We start from the raw sequence: 18,773 nt of genomic DNA, 5'->3' as shown, positions 1-18,773 counted from the left end.
GTACCTCTTTTCTGCATTTTTACTTATTATATTTTGTTTAACATCTAAATGCATGAAATTAAAATCAGTTGTTTTCTTCTTAGTGCCATAACTGTAAATAAAGTACCATTAACCATAACTATGAATGTTTTTGGGAAGATTATCTTGGATATAAAACTACGAACTAAGCATAAAATTTCAATAGCTACTACCATTTTGTTGAGGTGGTGATCTACACCACCTCAGCAGTACGACAATTCAGAGAATAATTACTCTAAGTGCTTACTAATATATTGTGTGACAGACACACACACACACAAGTATATATATTAATATACTTGCAAATATATTTATACTATACAAATTCAATTTCTTGGTATAAATTAAAATCTTACTACATGTGTTAGTAGCACCAAATTTAACTGATTTTACTAAGAATTAAGTAGTTACTTACATCTCCTCACCTATATACGTGTAACTTAATGTATAATACTCAAAACCTAGAATACTTTCTTTCACGTGATAATGAAAAGAAAAAATTAAGAGAGAGAGAGTGCAAGGTAGAATTACATCCTTTTCTTGGACAGATTATAGAATTTTGTTTTTATATTACAAAAAATTGTTCATGTCTTTTCTTTTGTTATTTTAAACCTTCCTTTATGTCCAAAACAAAGAGCAAACAGCAATAATTGTAACTAATAGAGGAGATTTAAAATGTACAGTCAAGTCAGCCCTTTATATCAGGATTGATACTGGTAATATCAGTCACTAAACTTTGTATTAATATCAGTATTGATGAGGCTGTAATTTATTTACCAATGCTGGTGGACAGTCATACAAAATGCTAGTTTCATTAAGTAGTCACTAGAAGCATCATTTGAAGTAGTCACTAGTGTCTTCTTATATGTTATTTTTATTAACTTAATTTTACAAATAATACACATGACCCTTCAAGCTCTGTTAATTTATCTGTTTTATTATACAAGCAATTACCACATTCACTCTTATTTATATATTATTTTAGGTTATTACAATATTTAAATTTTTATGCAAGTAGAATACATGTCAATCATTATTCAATGATTCTTTTACACTAATACCTACTCTATTTTATTGTTAGTTAATTATTTTTTGTCTATGGACTATATACATTCATTATATTGTGATAAGCATGATACACTTTCAAGTGCTGTGTTTTTAACTTTTTTAATGAAATATAATATGGTGTTCCAGATGTATCATTAAGAAGGATACGTAGGGACTCAAGTGATGAGAAGCGTGTAGTATGTTATTACACAAACTGGAGTGTATACAGACCAGGGACTGCTAAATTTTCACCACAGAATATTAATCCATACCTCTGCACACATCTTATTTATGCATTTGGTGGATTAGACAAAGATAATGGACTGAGGCCTTTTGATAAATACCAGGATATTGAACAGGGTATACATTTTTTTTCTTTGAAAAATTAAGATTAATCCAATTAATTATAAAAATGTTAAAGGTATTGGCTGATCTGAGTGTAGTAATTAATAGCATGTTATACACAATATACTGACTTGAAATTACTATCTTCATGTACCTAGTACCATTACTGTACTTTCCATGATTAAAAAAAAATTACTTTTTATTACTGTTTTATGCAGTGTTTATTAGGTCTGTAAATAAAGTAATAAGACTGGTTCAGAAAAACTTTTTATTTACAATCCAATTATACATGGACTCTTATCACCTTCGAATAGTTCCCTTGGGAAGCCACACAATGCTTCAAACGGTTTTTCCACTCTTCATAACAGCGTTGCAACTCAGAAACTTGAATATCCTTCAAATGGTTGGTTACATTTGTTTTAATGTTTGTGTTCTACTGTTCCAAACTGGTGTCCTTTGAGGTGATTTTTAGTCAGGAACAGGAAAATGTCACATGGACTCAAGTCAGATGAATAAGGTGATTAAGGAATTACTAGAATGTTTTTCTTTGCCAAAACCTCATTAATTGAGAGTGCAGGTGACAAGGTGCATTGTCATGATGCAGCATCCAGTTATCCTTGATGGCTGATCTCATGCAGGCAACTCTTTTCTGCAGTCTTTCAAGAATTTCTCAGTAAACATATAGATTTACAGTCTGTCCTGTAAGCAAAAACAACTTATGGACAATGCCATTACTATCGAAGAAACAAATTAGCATGGTTTTGATTTGCTCATTTTTGTTTTATGGGGACATGGTGAGTTTGAAGTGTGCCACTTCTTGCTCTGGCATTTTGTTTCTGGATTGTACTCAAATATCCAAGATTCATCACCAGTAATAACACTTTTTAGAAAATCAGGATCAGTTTCAATTCGCCCTAGAAGATCGCGACACACATGCACCCTGTTGTTTTTCTGTTCAACAGTGAGGTTTTTTGGGCCCGATTTAATTTAATTTTCATGTCCGTTTTGTTTGTCAAAATTTGATGGACTGTGATCCATTCCATTAATGGTCTTCCAGAGCCTGGATCATTTTTCAAGATTTTCTCCCCTTGTTGCTGATGAAGATAGACGTAAAGAATGTGCTAGAAATGTTATTAAATTTTTAAGACAAAATCATTTTGATGGATTAGATTTAGATTGGGAATCAAAATATCCAAATCGCCTAAAAATTTGGGCTCGTGACAGAGCATAATACCTTTTCCATACAACCTTTTCAATTTTGAAAAAGTTTCAGTAGCATTCTCACTGAGTTTAACACAAAACTTGATTGCACAATGTTGCTCATAATTAGTGTCACTCATTTTTGGGACGCACAACAAAAACTCGTTTCACGAAAAGTTTGTTTACTTCACACGAGGCAAGACTAAAAATATTAATATCTAATATAAATCAACTGTTTATATAACCATATGTTTACTAGTAACTTTACAGTGTTACCACTATGGCTGCCAAAAAAAAAACTAGTCACATTATTTTATTTACAGACCTCGTGTGTGTATATATATATATATATTTTTTTTAATTAGAATTAATACCTGTTTTTTTTTTGTTTTTTTTATTTGTCTTTTGTCAACAGACTTTTATGGGTTTTTTATAAAATGTAATGTAGCAGTTTTCATCATATTCTAAATATATTTTATTTGTTAAGCTTGTCATATTAGATTTGTCTGTATAATATTATTTTCTCTTTGTTTTAGGTGGTTATGCAAAATTTACAGGATTAAAAACATATAATAAGGGTTTAAAAACTATGTTGGCCATTGGTGGTTGGAATGAGGGTTCTACAAGATTTTCTCCCCTTGTTGCTGATGAAGATAGACGTAAAGAATTTGTTAGAAATGTTATTAAATTTTTAAGACAAAATCATTTTGATGGATTAGATTTAGATTGGGAATACCCTGCTTTCCGTGATGGTGGAAAAAGTAGAGACAGGGAAAATTATGCACAACTTGTTCAGGTAATTATTTTTTTACATTAGCACCAGTAAACTCAAGACTTAAATAATAATTACACATTGAATACTTAAATCAAATCCAAGTAAAGCAATGCCTTGAACATTGATTGTTAAAGGCATATATATTTTTTTTATAAAAATTTAGTGAGCTGTAATAATTAAATAACAAAAGTCACCTATGAATATATCAAAATATCAAACTTATTATAAATTTATATTATAAGCTTTTCAAATCCATAGGCTCATCATCTGTTATACAAGAGGTTATCTCTAAAGTAAAGACCGTTTCATTGTAAAAAAGTTTATTCTGAAAAATTTACAAATATTTTATATTTTTCTTAACTACATACCTTATACTACTACTGTATATAATCGCCACATGAATTAATACATTTGTCGTAGCGATATTATCAACTTAAATATATCCTCGTCATATTCTTCTGCCGCCAGTCCATTTAGGCATGATTAACAGCATTTTTAAGTTCATTGTCACCCGCGAATTGATTACCACTCAAAATTTCCTCAAATTTCCCAAACAAATGGTAATCAGAAGATGCTAAGTCCGGACTATATGGTGGGTGATTGTAAATTTCCCATCCATATGTTCTCAGTAAATCACGTGTCGGACCCGCAACATGTGAACGTGCGCCGACGCCGTCGGTCAACCGCCCACGTCACCGATTTTGAATGGCGCGCCGTAACTTAGAGTTTCGCAGTAGGCTTCTGCATTTATAGTTGTTCCACGTAGCATGAAATCAATCAGCAGTATGCCAAACCGATCCGAAAAGACTGCGACCTCAGTTTGCGTCCAAATGGGTGTGGTTTGACATTTGTTGGTCTGGTTGGTGATTGAGGATAACCCCATTCACTTGACTACCGTTTTCTTTCTGGCATATGATACGAAATCCATGTTTCATCGCCGGTAACAACTGAATTAAGGAATTCATCACCTCTTTCTGTGTAGTGCATCAAAAATTATAAAGCAGATCCCATTTGTATTATTTTGTGGCGTTCCGTTAAGACATGCGGCACCCAACGTGCACAAACCTTTCTGAAATCTAAATGGTCGTAAACAATGCGACAAATAACTGCTCTTGAAACATCAGGAAAAGAAGAGCCAGGTCGGAAATTGATGAGCTACGATCTTTCTGATTTCATCATAATCACCGACGATCTTTCGGATAATCACCGAGGACACATTTCAAGAAGTCCTCGGTGATTATCGAGGGCCTTCCCGAACGTTCTCATCATGCACATAATTTCTGTTATATCTAATTCTTTCACACCATTTTCGGACGTTTCCTGCAATTATTACATTATCACCGTACAAAGCAACCAACTGCCTATAAATTTCAGCCGCATTTAACGTTTTGATGGTTTAAAAAATGTATGACGCCACTTGTTTCAAGTCGGCGACAACATCGATTTTCCTATTGATTTTATAACGTAATAACTCACACGTAATCAAAGATACACCAACGCGACAACTTATAGACAACAATGCAGTATGTACTTTACTAGCGTGGCCATGAACGACATAGGTTCGCCAACATTAAGGAGAGAAATTTCCCAGCGATCTTCACTTTAGAGATATCTCTCGTAAAATATTATATCAGGTAATGCAACTATCAGTTTTTACACACAACAACAGTATTAATTCATTTACTGATATAGTTTTATGTAAGTAATGAATCCATGGTTTTGAAATGTTTTTATATAAATTGGGAAGTTTATATTAAATTTGCCATTCTGGTATGTTCATATGTGGTAGGTAATTTTCGTTAATATATATTAAGAGCAATACCAACTTCACCTGGCTAGAGTTGACATACTATTATACTATGCTATATACTACCTTTTCATTGAAGTAGTAAATATTATTCTCCTAAATAGTGTTCATAGGCCATATATGTATATATATATATATATATATATATATATATATACGATTTCAACAATTACATTGATTTTATGCTAATTACTAGATTTTTATCAGTACCAATTTTAAATATTTTTGATACCTTTTTAATAACTGTAGGTTTCAGATAATCCCATTTTTTTATTATTGAAAATCTGGTCCAGGGGGGCTGAGAGATTCAAGGGTATCAATTGCAGTTTTTTTATAAGAACATCTGCCTCAAACACTGTTTGATTGTTTATATAATTGAGATTTTGTTTTTATTTATATATGTAATATTTTTTAATATATTTAATTTTATGTCATTTTTATTTATTTGGAATACTTCAAAATTTATGTTAATATCAGATCCAGAATGTTTATTGTTTATTAAATGGTCGTTATATTAGATAAATCTAATTTATTATTTTTGTAATTTCTATAATGTCCAAGAAATCTACTTTTAAAGGATTATTTGTTTTTTCTATATATATTTAACGGTTGTGATGCTATATATATATATATATATATATATATATATATATATATATATATACAGCATCACAACCGTTACATTTAATTTTATAAATTCCACAAAGATTGTTTATTTTATTATTTTTGGTTTTTGAATATTTTATTATGTGGTTATTAGGTTTGTATGCTAGTTTAAATATTTCTTTATTGTAAGTTTTAGTAATGTTTTCAATGATATTATTAATGTATAAATATCTTATGCATGTTTTTTCCTTGTTTTGTGTCGTGTTATATATTGGTTGTAAGGTAGTTATTTTGTTTTGATAGTTGTTTTTTTAAATATTATTTATTAAAGTAGTATCACATCCATTTTCAACCACTATATATTTTATGGTGTTTAATTATTTAACTTTTCTTTGTTATTATGTGTGTTTTTGATTGCTCTGTCAATCATATTTATTTAAGTGTTAATTTTATGAAACCATGTATAATTTGATTTTTTATTAATTGTTATATTATTAGATGTAGGTTTTCTATATACTGATGTTTCAATTTGGTTCTCCTTGTTAATTTCGATATTGACATCCAAGATATTATCTATTTCAAATGTGAATTTCAAATTCTCATTAAAAGAATTTAATTTGTTTAAAATTATTAGATATTCATTGTTTATCACCGGGTTGTATATACATTATTACAATTTTATGAGTATGAATGATGTGTATTAATATACTCTCAAAATCCTGTAAATATATTTCTGACATAATAGCTGATAGTGGAAATCCCACAGGTAAGGTATTTCTTTGTGTATAATGTTTTTTATTAAATTTAAATAGTTTTGTTGACACATATTTCTTGTAATAATAGTGATGATACCTTTAATAAATTTTGGATCCTCTTGGTTGCTTCTTAATTTATTTTTTATTATCTTTATGATATGGTCTGTAGGCATGCTAGGTTACATGTGAGTTATGTCATAACTAACCATTCTAGTTTAACCATTTAATTTGTAACCATTTTTTAAAATAAATTTATTACGTAAATTCATTTTATCTCTAAGAATTTTATTTGTTATTTTAGATATAATATAACAGGAGACAGATTTAAAACTGATGAAAGGTTGCATTAGGATGTTTAATTTATGAATTTTTTGTAGTCCGTATAATTTAAGGGCAATTTTTTAAAAGGATTTAATCTAGATTGGTATTTTAAATTATAATTAAATATGTATTTTTTAGGATTTTTATTTTTATATTTTCATTATGCAATAACAGCATTATTTCAATCATGACTGAGGATGCAGGATCCTGCAAACGTACTTTTATGAAAAATTAAGGTAAGATATGTCATATCACAATATTCTGTTCTAGGTGCTTTAAACATAAACCAGAAATCACTGATTACACTAACCTGAAAATTTAAAAACTGTTGCTAGTAAAAATAATATAACTCTTTTTTTTTTTTTATTTATTTCATAAATTTGTCAGAAAATTAAATACATTTTTATTATGTTGTTTCTTTTGTAGGAATTGAGAGAAGAGTTCGATCGCGAGTCAAATAAAACTGGACGTACAAGGTTGTTATTAACTATGGCTGTTCCTGCTGGTATAGAATATATTGACAAAGGCTACGATATACCAAAATTAAATAGGTTTGTTTGTTTTCAATGACTCATGTACTAAATAAGCCAATATTTTAGATCCATATAATATTATACTCCACTTGAAACATTTGGCTAACATCTAATTTATATTCTTTCTAGTTTATTCAAAACTTCAGTTCTAAAGCTTATTATTTACTACATAAAATTACCTTAGTCTGTCCAGTTCAGTGTCTGTGATCTCTGTCTCCCATTCCGGTCAATAAATCCAACATCCTCAGAAAAATAAGTTCAAGAAACATGGAAGCACTTCTGCTCTAGCCTCACATTTTAGGATGATGTGCTATAAAGCTTTTGTGAGACAAAATCAACTCATAAAGGCTTATCATTTATCTGGAGTGAATAGGTGTCACCAGAATAGTCTCTATTTATAACAAAACTGACTTTCCTCAAGCAAACCCTGTCTGTTTAGTCCAGGGATCCATTTGGATCATAGATGTAAAAAGGATCAACAGATTTTAAAGTAGTATCTGCCCAGACTTTCTTCATGGTAATATGCCAAATTCTAGTGTGATCATAGTTCATTAATCCAAATAAACAAATATTTATTTGCCATGAAGATGAATATTTTTAGATCTAATTTAAAATTTAATTTTAATTAATTTTACTCTGCACTAACAATATTTTAATTAATTTAATTTTTTTCTTTAATCAAAAGGTATCTGGATTTTATGAATATTTTATCTTACGATTACCATTCAGCATTTGAGCCAGCTGTTAATCATCATTCACCGTTGTATTCACTGGAAGAAGATAATGAATATAATTTTGATGCACAACTAAGTATTGTAAGTTGAATTACATTGTTAACTTCATCCAAATTTTCCTTAATTTCATTAATCTAACTCCTTTTTGTGTTCTTAACTCAGTAGTGTTATTTAATGATAAACCATTAGTTTTTAATTTTTTTTTCCAAATATATGTGTGTATTTTATTTCCATTCTGACAAGAAACCACTACGGTAGTCTGAATGGAAAACTGGCTAATCTTTTTGAGTTTAGCTATTGGATCATTGTTTCTTTCCTGAAAGAAGAAGAAGGATGTCCTGGATCTCTACTAACAGTGCGGTGTGCTCTGATATGACCAGAACAGAATGCAATTGTGTCAAGAATATGTTAACTTTCACTTACTGCAGAGCATGAATTTATGTTCCTTATGGATAATTTTTTTTAATTAAGTGAAGGATATATATTTAAAACTTGTGGCTATTCATAAATATTTAACCAATGAAAGAAAAGACTGAGTTCTGATTCTTTTAGATTAGATGTTATTTTTCAAGCTGTGATACAGTGATATGTCAGATGGTCCACAGGCAGACTTAAATTAAATAAATATATGCATATTTTAATTAATCAAACAAAAAAATAATAAAAATAAATTTAAGTAACTAAAAATTGTTGCAATAAAATTGATACTTAAAAAAACATACGATGCTTTTCAAATTCCATGAATGTTTCAATGAACAGACAAGAATCCAGTATTTCCAGATTGTGGCTGTCACATCATCACAAACTTCATTGAAGGATCTGTGCTGATAATTGGTAGTGACAGAATGATGAGCAAATAAAAGGGGATGAAGCGAACAGCAATGCGGTTTTACTGCTTCTGTTTTCCCTTTCTGTTTTGCCAGTTTTGAAATAATGCCAGTCTTATCCTTATTTCAACCAGATGGTTGTTGTTTACTGTTATTTATTGTTGAAGGTTTTCCATCTTTAACCAAAGAATTAGTATATCTTCAGAAGATCTAAGACACTTGAACGAAGTGTGACATTAGGTAACTCCAATGCTTTATATTTATTTTTAAAACACTTTTTAAATAATATAAAAGTGGATTAGAATGGGTACTTTGAAAGGAAAAATCATCGTAACAAGTAATGCTAAGTTTGATTGTGATCTTCATGTTGTAATAACAAATAAAGCTGATAATATTAAAGTCAAAGAAACAAACAATTCAAAAATAAAATATAGTATGAAATATGGCTGTTCATATTTTGAATTCTGGTTTACTTGGTTTTGTGATAAAAGTGAATAGAAACCTCAATGTGTTATAGTTATAAAATGTTGTTGAATAAGAGCATGAAACCTGTAAAACTCCAATGTCATCGAGAAATATGTTGATGTAAAATTATGCCAATGATATTTAGAACATTAATTCATCAGAAAGGTATAGTTTTGGTCATGGTATTGATTAATAGCAAGGTAATGCTGAAGCATTCTATCTCTTAGGTTTTTGTATTGCAAAAGTAGTGAATCTTCATTTTGCCAAAGGAAATATATTACTTCAAACTATAAAAGATGTGATAAAAACTATATTTAAAAATAAGTTATTAAAAGATGTTGATTTGAGTTCTCTTTCTTTCCTGTTGCAGAAAAGAAAGCTAAATTAATTTTAAAGGTGAAACAACATAATTCAGCTTTAAAAGTGTAATTACGATGTTTCACCTTAACATGAAGGTGGTTTATTCTTCATCTTTAAGAAGTGAAGATTAAATTTTTAAGTGAAATATAGAAATTACTTAGGTAACAATAAAACAATCCTTATAAAATCTCTCTTTTTTTTAAATGTGTTTATTTTTTTGTAATAAATAATGGAAAATACAGTTTTCTCACACTTTTCAATCAATAGAAAATTGTAGACCTTGCTAAAGTTTATTTGTTAGAAAAATCTTGTTAGATAAATATTATATGGATATAAATTCATTTTTCTATTAATATTATAAGCGGCAAGGTAAAAAAATGCAATCAGAATATGAGAATAATATCACATTTAAGCCATCAACAAAGATTTTAAATTGCACATTATGAATGTAATAAAAACAAAACGTCTTTGGCAAACAAACATTAATACTGTTTCAAATGCTGTGTGTAAGTACTGGATTTACTTGTTACTTGTATAAGATCCTTCACAATTTTTTATTTAAAAAATATGTCTCAGGCAGAAAGCAATCGCCAACATTATACACCATTATTCAACTAAATCTCATAAACATAACTGCAAAATTTGAGTATCTTGATTTTTACAGTTATTGGTTGAGCTAGAGATTATTATCATTGTAATGAATTAAATGGACATTGAAGTGTTTACAGTAACTGCTGTTTAATTTAAGCAATTAACTTTGCTGTTTAATTAACTCTTTTATTTGAATTTTGTTAATCTTGCTACATAAGTTGATTTTGCAGTAAGAGATTTGATTTTAAAAATAGTATTTTAAAAAATTCTAGAATTGGAGATTGTTGATTTTATTGTACTCGCTTATAAATATGATTGTAATACAGATCCCATGTAGAAATAAAAATGATTGGCTATTGCCACAATCAGGGAGAGTCCAAATGGCATTTAAAATTTTAATTAGCACATTATTAGTTTTTATTTTAAGGTTTATAATATTCCTTGTAAAAATTATATCTCTTTCACTTTCAAAATGCTGTGCTAATATGATTTGGATCGTCTCTAATGATTAATAAATCAAAATAAATGGATTTTATATCTATTATGGGTTAAGGTTGTTTTATTTTTACTACACCAATTTCTTTAATTAAAATAAAACTGTTCATTTCATTTGAATATTTTTCATAGCACAAAAGTATTTTTCATATGTTGGTTGGATGGAAGAACCAAGCCTAGTATGATATAGAAGGCACTATACCTTCTATATCACTATAAATGTCAAAATTGTCACCGCATTTTTGACATTTATGTGTTTATATTCTTTGAATCATTTAGTCAGAATAAACTAATTGGCAATGAAAAAAGTTTCCACTTATTACTATTACATAAAGAGAACATATGTAAGACTTCTCACACTAAGATTAATAGATTTTTAATATTTTAATGTCAGTGATATTATTATATTTGTTTTTCTTTTTTTTTAGGATTACACAGTAAAACATTATTTAGAGTTGGGAGCTGATAGAAATAAACTGGTTTTAGGAATACCAACTTATGGTCGTTCATATACATTGTTTAATCCAGAAAGTAACCAGCTTGGTGCTCCTGCTGATGGTCCTGGTGAACAGGGTGATGCCACACGTGAGAAAGGATATCTTGCTTATTATGAAGTATGTATATTATTATTCTTTTAGTATTTTACTGGAGTTAATCTATATTATATATCAAGAGTATGACAATACCTGTGGTATATTTGCTTTGTAATTGGCACTATCAGTTAAAAAGCAAACAATTAAAAAGCAATAAATAATTATTTACCTTCAGTAGTTTTTAAATTAGAATTTACTGATGGCTGGGCTAAAAATAAAATTTAATTTACAGTTATTCACCTGGTGACTTTTTTTTTATTCAAGCCTGTGAGTTTACGTTATCATTTCAAAATTCTCTTTAGTACTGTATTGTTTCATTAACTCCTCTGTGCTGGTTTGTATAACAGGAAATGTACATCATATTCAAAAAGCTATAAACAATTTAATAAATTTTGATGAGTTTAGTTAGTCACATGCGTAAACAATTTTCTTCCTAAAAGTTTTAATAAATTTTATTGTTTTTATAAAGGTCTTATGATAGTTGTGCCAAAAAAGGAGTGGATGGTTGTTTTTTTTTTTTTTTTAGAAAAATCGGTTGACCAGAAATATTACAAAAATTATAATTATGAACTATCCATATATTTTGTAATGCTAACGTTTTTGCATGATTTATTTTGTTTACATATTTATATACAAGTATAAATAGAACATTTCAGTAAGTAATTTGGTGTGACTAAAATATGTGTCTGAATATGTATTATATAATGTAAAATGTGTATATTTTATGTGTCTGAAATAAAATCTGATGTGAAAAAATTAAACTAATATTAATAAAAATGTTAAGCATACTTATTTGTAAAAAGAAGCTATATAAAAATATTAATTTTAACCTATTGGTTGCTATTATTATTATTATAAGATAAAAATGATTTTATGCGATGCTTTTTTAGGAATAGTGTATTCGTATGTGCAGAGAAACTTTATATTACTGATTATTAAACAATTTTCAAACAAGTTTCCTAAGTTTGTAATATTATCTTATATATTCCTTTCTTCTTTTTTTAGTAAAATTTTATGTATTATTACTCATCAGATTAGACAACCAGTCACTAGAATGTATTACTTTTATTGTAGCTGAATTGTATATAAAAATTTAGGAAAACTATTTAAAAATATTTTTAAGTAAAATAAAATGAATGATTATCATATTAACATTATTTACCTTCAGTAGTTTTTAATTAGAATTTACTGAGTTTACTAAAATTACTGTTAATTTATTATAATTTTATTTTTAGATTTGTGGAAGTGTAAAGTCTAATAAGGATTGGCAAGTTGAACATCCAAAGAGAAGTGCAATGGGTCCATATGCCTACAAAGGAAATCAGTGGGTTGGATATGATGATGAGGATATTGTTAAAGAGAAGGTAATGAACAATTAATCTATTCTTTTAAAACAGACAGATATACCAATTAATGTAAGTATATTTTTTAACATTGTTATTTACTTGAATGTATTTTTCACTGTATGAATAATAATAATAATAATAATATGAAAAATGTTAATGTGCTTATTGAAAGAAATTTATTACATTATAGTCATCATAATTCTTCTCAACACATTGTAATCTGAAACCTTCAATAACTCAAGGAAGAATCAACATGTAGCTGTGCTTGGGCGTACAGCATATTTCAAAGCATTATAGCAAATTACTTTTTTCAAGTATTAGCCTGTTAAATGACAAATGAAATGTTATGATATGCAAAAAATATGAATAATAATTAGAAACATAAAATTTAAAAACATTACTACTTCTGTTTAAATGTATGCTATGCAAATTAGTTGGTTATATTTGAGGTAAGATATAGTTTTATTTGTTGTTAATTTTCAGTAAGTTTGTTTTATGTAGTTGACTTTTCTACTATTACCTTTTATTATTTACTTTCAGTCAAGATATGTTAATGACAAAAATCTTGGTGGTATTATGTTCTGGTCAATTGATAATGATGACTTCAGAGGAACTTGCCATAACCGGCCATATCCTCTTATTGAAGCTGGTAAAGAAGCTCTGTTTGGAAGCTCTGGTGGATCTAATAGAAAGTACGTTATTTATTTTTTAATTTTTGTAAAATTACAACCTAATTTATAATTAAAATATTTTACATTCATAGTAAATTATATTGTAATAATTATGCCGCAAAATAATTTGTGGTAGAAATACAATATAAAAATTAATGTATCACTCAACTCATTGCTGAAAAAGTTTTAATTGTTTTATTAAATCTTGTGAAAGCACTTGGGTGTTTAACTGATCACTATCCAAGTGCAAGCATGGACCAGAATTTTATTTTCTACAGGAAATAGAAAACATTTTTATTTACATACAGTAGTTGTTATCCCCTCATCAAGGCTATAATCTCAAACTATCATTCAGATGTGACAACCAACTGAGGTTTGGAATTGTGAGTTTAGTGGTGGCCCTTACTGAACAGAGAAATGAAAAAGTTTGTGATTCCAAACTAAGGGAAAAGAAGCTTTGCTCTGCTCAGGTTCTCTACCTAATTTAATATCTGTTCTGCTTCACACTATCAGACTAGACCAGGGATCTCATGTTACAAAATAGGTGATCCCAGGTTGGATCAGATCCCCGTGGTCGGTTACTCTCTGTAGATTAGGTGTGTCTTGTGCAGTGAATTAACTGGAACTCAATGACAGCTTTATGGTAGCATTGCTCATACCCAAAATCCTTTGTGAATCCTAAAACACATTCTCAAAAATGTATTGCTCTCAGCAGAACTCAACTGGAATGTTCATTTCACAATGTTCCATGAACATTGTGAAATGAATAAAGGGAAAACACACTTTCTAGTAGGACTCAAACTATGTCTAATTCACACCAAATCTGTTCAATCAGATATTTCCACCAACTATTATATCAGGGGGAAGGATAAGTGATTTTCTGTGAAGGCTAGCCCCCATTCTTTCTGTACACTTCTACCAATATATAAATTATGAAGGTATTGTCTACAGCAATGTGTAGATTACAGTACAAATGACTATCTTTAAAAAAATATATAACTCATTTTTGTAATCTTTGGAGAAACAAATTTCATCACTCTGTAATCTATTTTCCTTAATATCATATTTCTCTATAAATGTATACTTCAGCATCCTTCTTTCTTTTTTTATATTTTCACTTGCTTATCTAATCAATTTTTTCTGAGATACTATTACTCCTTCTATTATTAATTTTATAAACCAAGTTCTTTCTGTAATTGTTTCTTCAGCTGTTTTTTCAGTGCTGTTGTAAAAATAAAAGTGTAATTTTGTTTTTAGGTCAAGTAATGCCATATCAAGTTCTACAAATGAAGTAAAAACAGCTCGACCATTGCCAGTTACACCATTACAAAGGAGACCATCAAAACCAACAAAGTTAAAGTCAACATTACATAGAAGCAGCTCAACTACTCAACGAATAGCAACATCTGCTGCAACTACTTCCCACCAGAATGTAGCCAATTCTCTTACTACTCCAGAACCACCTACAACACCTGATCCAGGAAGCGGTTGGTTAAAATACAGAATGTTCTACTTTTAAAAGAGGCTCCATCATTTAGTTTAGTCTACAAATAGTTTAGTGGCAAACACATAATAATTTACAAAAGGTGTTGAAAATGATGTCCATCCACTTCTATGCGCTTGCCAACATGTTTGACCATGCTCCTGGCTACTCTTGTTAGCTGTACCCTGTCTATTTCCTGGATGGCATTGGTAATGTTTGTCTTCAATTTCTGCATGTGTAGATTGCTCCCATAAACAATTTTTTTTAAAGTAACCCCCACAGAAAGAAGTCTGGACTAGTCAGATCAGGAAATTTTGGTGGCCACAAACCTTTAGAAATGATTCTTCTATGGAGATGTTACAGGATTTTTTTGGTGTAAGCATATGTAGATTGCTCCTATAAACAACTTTTTTAAGTAACCCTCCCACTAAAAGAAGTCTGAACTAGCCAGATCAGGGAATCTTGGTGGCTATAAACCTTCAGAAATGATTCTTTTGCCAAAAAAATCCGGTAAAATCTCCATAAAAGAATGAGCTGCATGGCAAGTGGCACTATTCTGTTGCAACCAGCAGTCATGGTCATCCTGTGTTGCGGTAAGGCTATGAACTGTTGGATAATTTCTCGGTAGATGGCAGCATCCACAGTTTTTTCAAAAACAAGGATACTATTTATTATTCATTGCCTTTAAACCGCACATCATACACCTATTTTTCACGGTGATTCTCAGAGGCTAAACAGGAAAAAAAGGTCCGGTAGTTCTGACTATTAAAATACCCACCAAGGTGAAATTACACTTCATCTGTGAAAAACTCTGGATCTAAAATGCCAGTGTTACCAGTGATGAATCTTCAACCACTGACAGTAGTGAACCGTTTTAGTACAATCAGCATTAATTAGTTTTTGGAAAACCTGCATTCAATAAGCAAAACATTTCAGCATACTCTTCACTGCAATGTGGGCTGAACCTTTCTTTTTTTCTGTTTAGCCTCCGGGAATTACCGTTCAGGTATTACTTCAGAGGATGAATGAGGATGATATGTATGAGTGTAAATGAAGTGTAGTCTTTTACAGTCTCCACAATTCCTGAGATGTGTGGTTAATTGAAACCCAACCACCAAAGAACACCAGTATCCACGATCTAGTATTCAAATTCGTATAAAAATAACTGCTTTTATTAGGACTTGTACACTGGATCTTTCAACTTCCAAATCAGCTTATTTGGGAAGATGCGTTTACCACTAGACCAACCTGGTTGATGAACCTAGTAAAATGTTCTTTTCCCAGCTTAGTTTCCACAAAAATTTATGAGGAGGTTTTGTAATTGCCACTTTAATGTCCTGTACAACCTGCGTCATTAAAACTGACCTGTGACAAGCACATTTCTGGTCTAAAACCGAACCTGTTTTACAGAATTTTTTTCTAACTTCTGAATAACCTTTTTCACTGATGCTTCCTTTTCAAATTATTCCCGGAACTTTCATCAACACACAACATGAGATTTTGTCTCATATTAATTTTTCATCACAAATACACTTTCTTCAACAGTTAAGTGTATTTTAACAAACAACACATGATTACATAACCTTGTTCAAAAACCAATGCTTAACATAGGCTGGCAATACTTAAATGTGCAGGCAAAGAACAGTTACCCCCACTCCAGCTCTAGTTGTATCAAGATTTCCCATATTATTTTATTCAACTCATACCAATATATATATGAACTTTAAAAAAATATGTTCTTAGTACAAACTACTGAGTGATGGGTGTTCTTTTAAGTTGAACACTTGTACATTATCATACTAGAAATCTTCTGTAAATGTATTTTATATACAGTCAAAAAATATTGACATTGATCATAGGTATTTTATCAAGGGACTAAATTTGTTTGAATTTGTATTCATTGAAGTATCAGACTGTAGATATAGTTTCCATCACTTTGAATATGATTTCATTGGAAAATATCTTGGCTTTGTTTTCATGTAGAAAACTATTACAGATATTAATGCTTTAACTGTTGAGTTTTCTTTTGTCAATTAATTTACATGCATCACAGTCTTAAGAAAGACTAGGATAACATGTGATATTACTCTTGAAATTGGCATAGCCATTCTTAAGATAACAAATATTTATTCCAGACTTACTTAGGAAAGTGAGGAGTAAGTAGTTTCTGTTGCCTTTTTACTGAGCCAGAAATTCTCACATTTTTATATATTGCTAGCCAAGCCAACTTCAATGAAGCACATATAAGAAACACCTTCAGTCTGTTCAACATATATACATACATTGTATAATGAACATCATTACTCTTAAGGAAGGTTCACACTTAAATCTGTATTGCATTATTTATGAATCTCCCTGTTACCAGCCATGAAAAAATATTTAAAAACCTATTTACACTTCTGTCTGTATCATATTCATATCCTGTCTTTGTTGCATGTGTCATCTTAGAGTGCATAGTGATCATTGTTGTATGATTGTGATAAAAGTTTTATTAGATGAAACTCAGTATTAATTTATTGCACCAAAAAGATTATGTGAATACAGAGTACAAATGTAAATAAATAATATAGTTATACAGTCATCATAGTTCTGTTTGGTTATAGTTATGAGCAATCTATTATTCAACAATCTGCTAAGTTTTCAAGCAGTTTAGAACTCATTACTATTAAGATTTATTTCTAAACTTATTAATTTATTTATTCAACTGCCCTAAACTGAGATTTATAATTACCATAGTTGCAAACTTGTGGTTATTGGAAATCCAGTTTTCATAAAAATAAGAATCTCAGATTATTTGTTAAGTTTGTAGGAACTGTCTTTGTAGTAAACATCATTACTACCAGAAAATTAGTTCTGGCTATTTTCTTTTGTCAATTAATTTACATGCATCACAATCTTAAGAAAGACTTGGACAGAAAGCAACAGATTAATGAAACTCTTTGTTGGAAAACTATACTCTACACACACTGCTTTCTACTTACTGTAACTCAGTAGGATAATATCCTGAGTTAATAATTTTATTATCAAAATCTAGCTGAAAAATGTATAGTCCATTGAATACGTTCACACACTACATAATTCCAGGATAGGTCAGATTAATGCTTTAGGAATTGTGAGCCTCTTCTTCAGTGGTTCTTTGATTTCTGTAGTAACAGGAATTTTATAGCAACATATATGCTTATTTAAGTACATCAATACAAATAATATGATCACACTTAATTTAATCATTAATAATCGATTAAGTAATTTTCTGCCTGGTGGAGGCATTGAGATATACTTTGGTTATCATTGTTTATCTTACGCAGTAGTTTCTTTCTCACTATACACTCTTTCCCTTATCCTTGATCTTTTTCCACCATATATGATTTTATGAGTATACATTGAACCCTGCTAGACTCATGATAAAAATTCTAGGACCTTTAGAGCAAGTGTATCCTTGCTGCGGAGGACTTCCTGTGCACCGTTTTCTGCAGACTTTGCTTCTGTTGATGACCATTCAGTAACCCTCTAATTGCTGTGCTGATCAAGCAAGGCTAAGCCTCTAAATCCATGCTAAAGTACAACATAATTGTGTGTACATTTCAGTAATTAATTATTTTTAACAATTTGCCGCCAGATTTTATATTATTAATATTAGGCATTTGGATGTAAGCTTAAAAGTACATATTATCCACCCTCCTTTTTGCAATTGAAAATATATATATTTTTCTATCAACAATCAAGGTAATGTGTTATTTACAATCATTATTCATCCTGATCCTGTTATATTTGTTATTCATTGTATTTATTTTGTTTTTTTTT

At 29.7% G+C, this 18,773-nt stretch overlaps 1 protein-coding gene across 3 annotated transcripts in view; it reads left to right on the top strand.

Annotated features, from left to right (window-relative positions):
* Cht6 (Chitinase 6) overlaps positions 1-18,773 on the top strand; it is a 277,698-nt gene that overhangs the window by 215,621 nt on the left and 43,304 nt on the right. For all 3 annotated transcript variants that reach the window (XM_075363781.1, XM_075363782.1, XM_075363780.1), the window contains exons 4-11: positions 1,213-1,425; positions 3,147-3,406; positions 7,301-7,425; positions 8,093-8,222; positions 11,308-11,493; positions 12,708-12,836; positions 13,359-13,510; positions 14,747-14,976. In XM_075363781.1, the coding sequence (XP_075219896.1) occupies positions 1,213-1,425; positions 3,147-3,406; positions 7,301-7,425; positions 8,093-8,222; positions 11,308-11,493; positions 12,708-12,836; positions 13,359-13,510; positions 14,747-14,976 (1,425 nt within the window). The remainder of the gene's footprint in view (positions 1-1,212; positions 1,426-3,146; positions 3,407-7,300; positions 7,426-8,092; positions 8,223-11,307; positions 11,494-12,707; positions 12,837-13,358; positions 13,511-14,746; positions 14,977-18,773) is intronic.

The sequence above is a fragment of the Lycorma delicatula genome, chromosome 4, assembly GCF_047948215.1.
Source record: "Lycorma delicatula isolate Av1 chromosome 4, ASM4794821v1, whole genome shotgun sequence".
In the NCBI taxonomy this organism is placed as follows: domain Eukaryota; kingdom Metazoa; phylum Arthropoda; class Insecta; order Hemiptera; family Fulgoridae; genus Lycorma; species Lycorma delicatula.
This window is presented reverse-complemented; position numbering and strand designations above follow the sequence as displayed.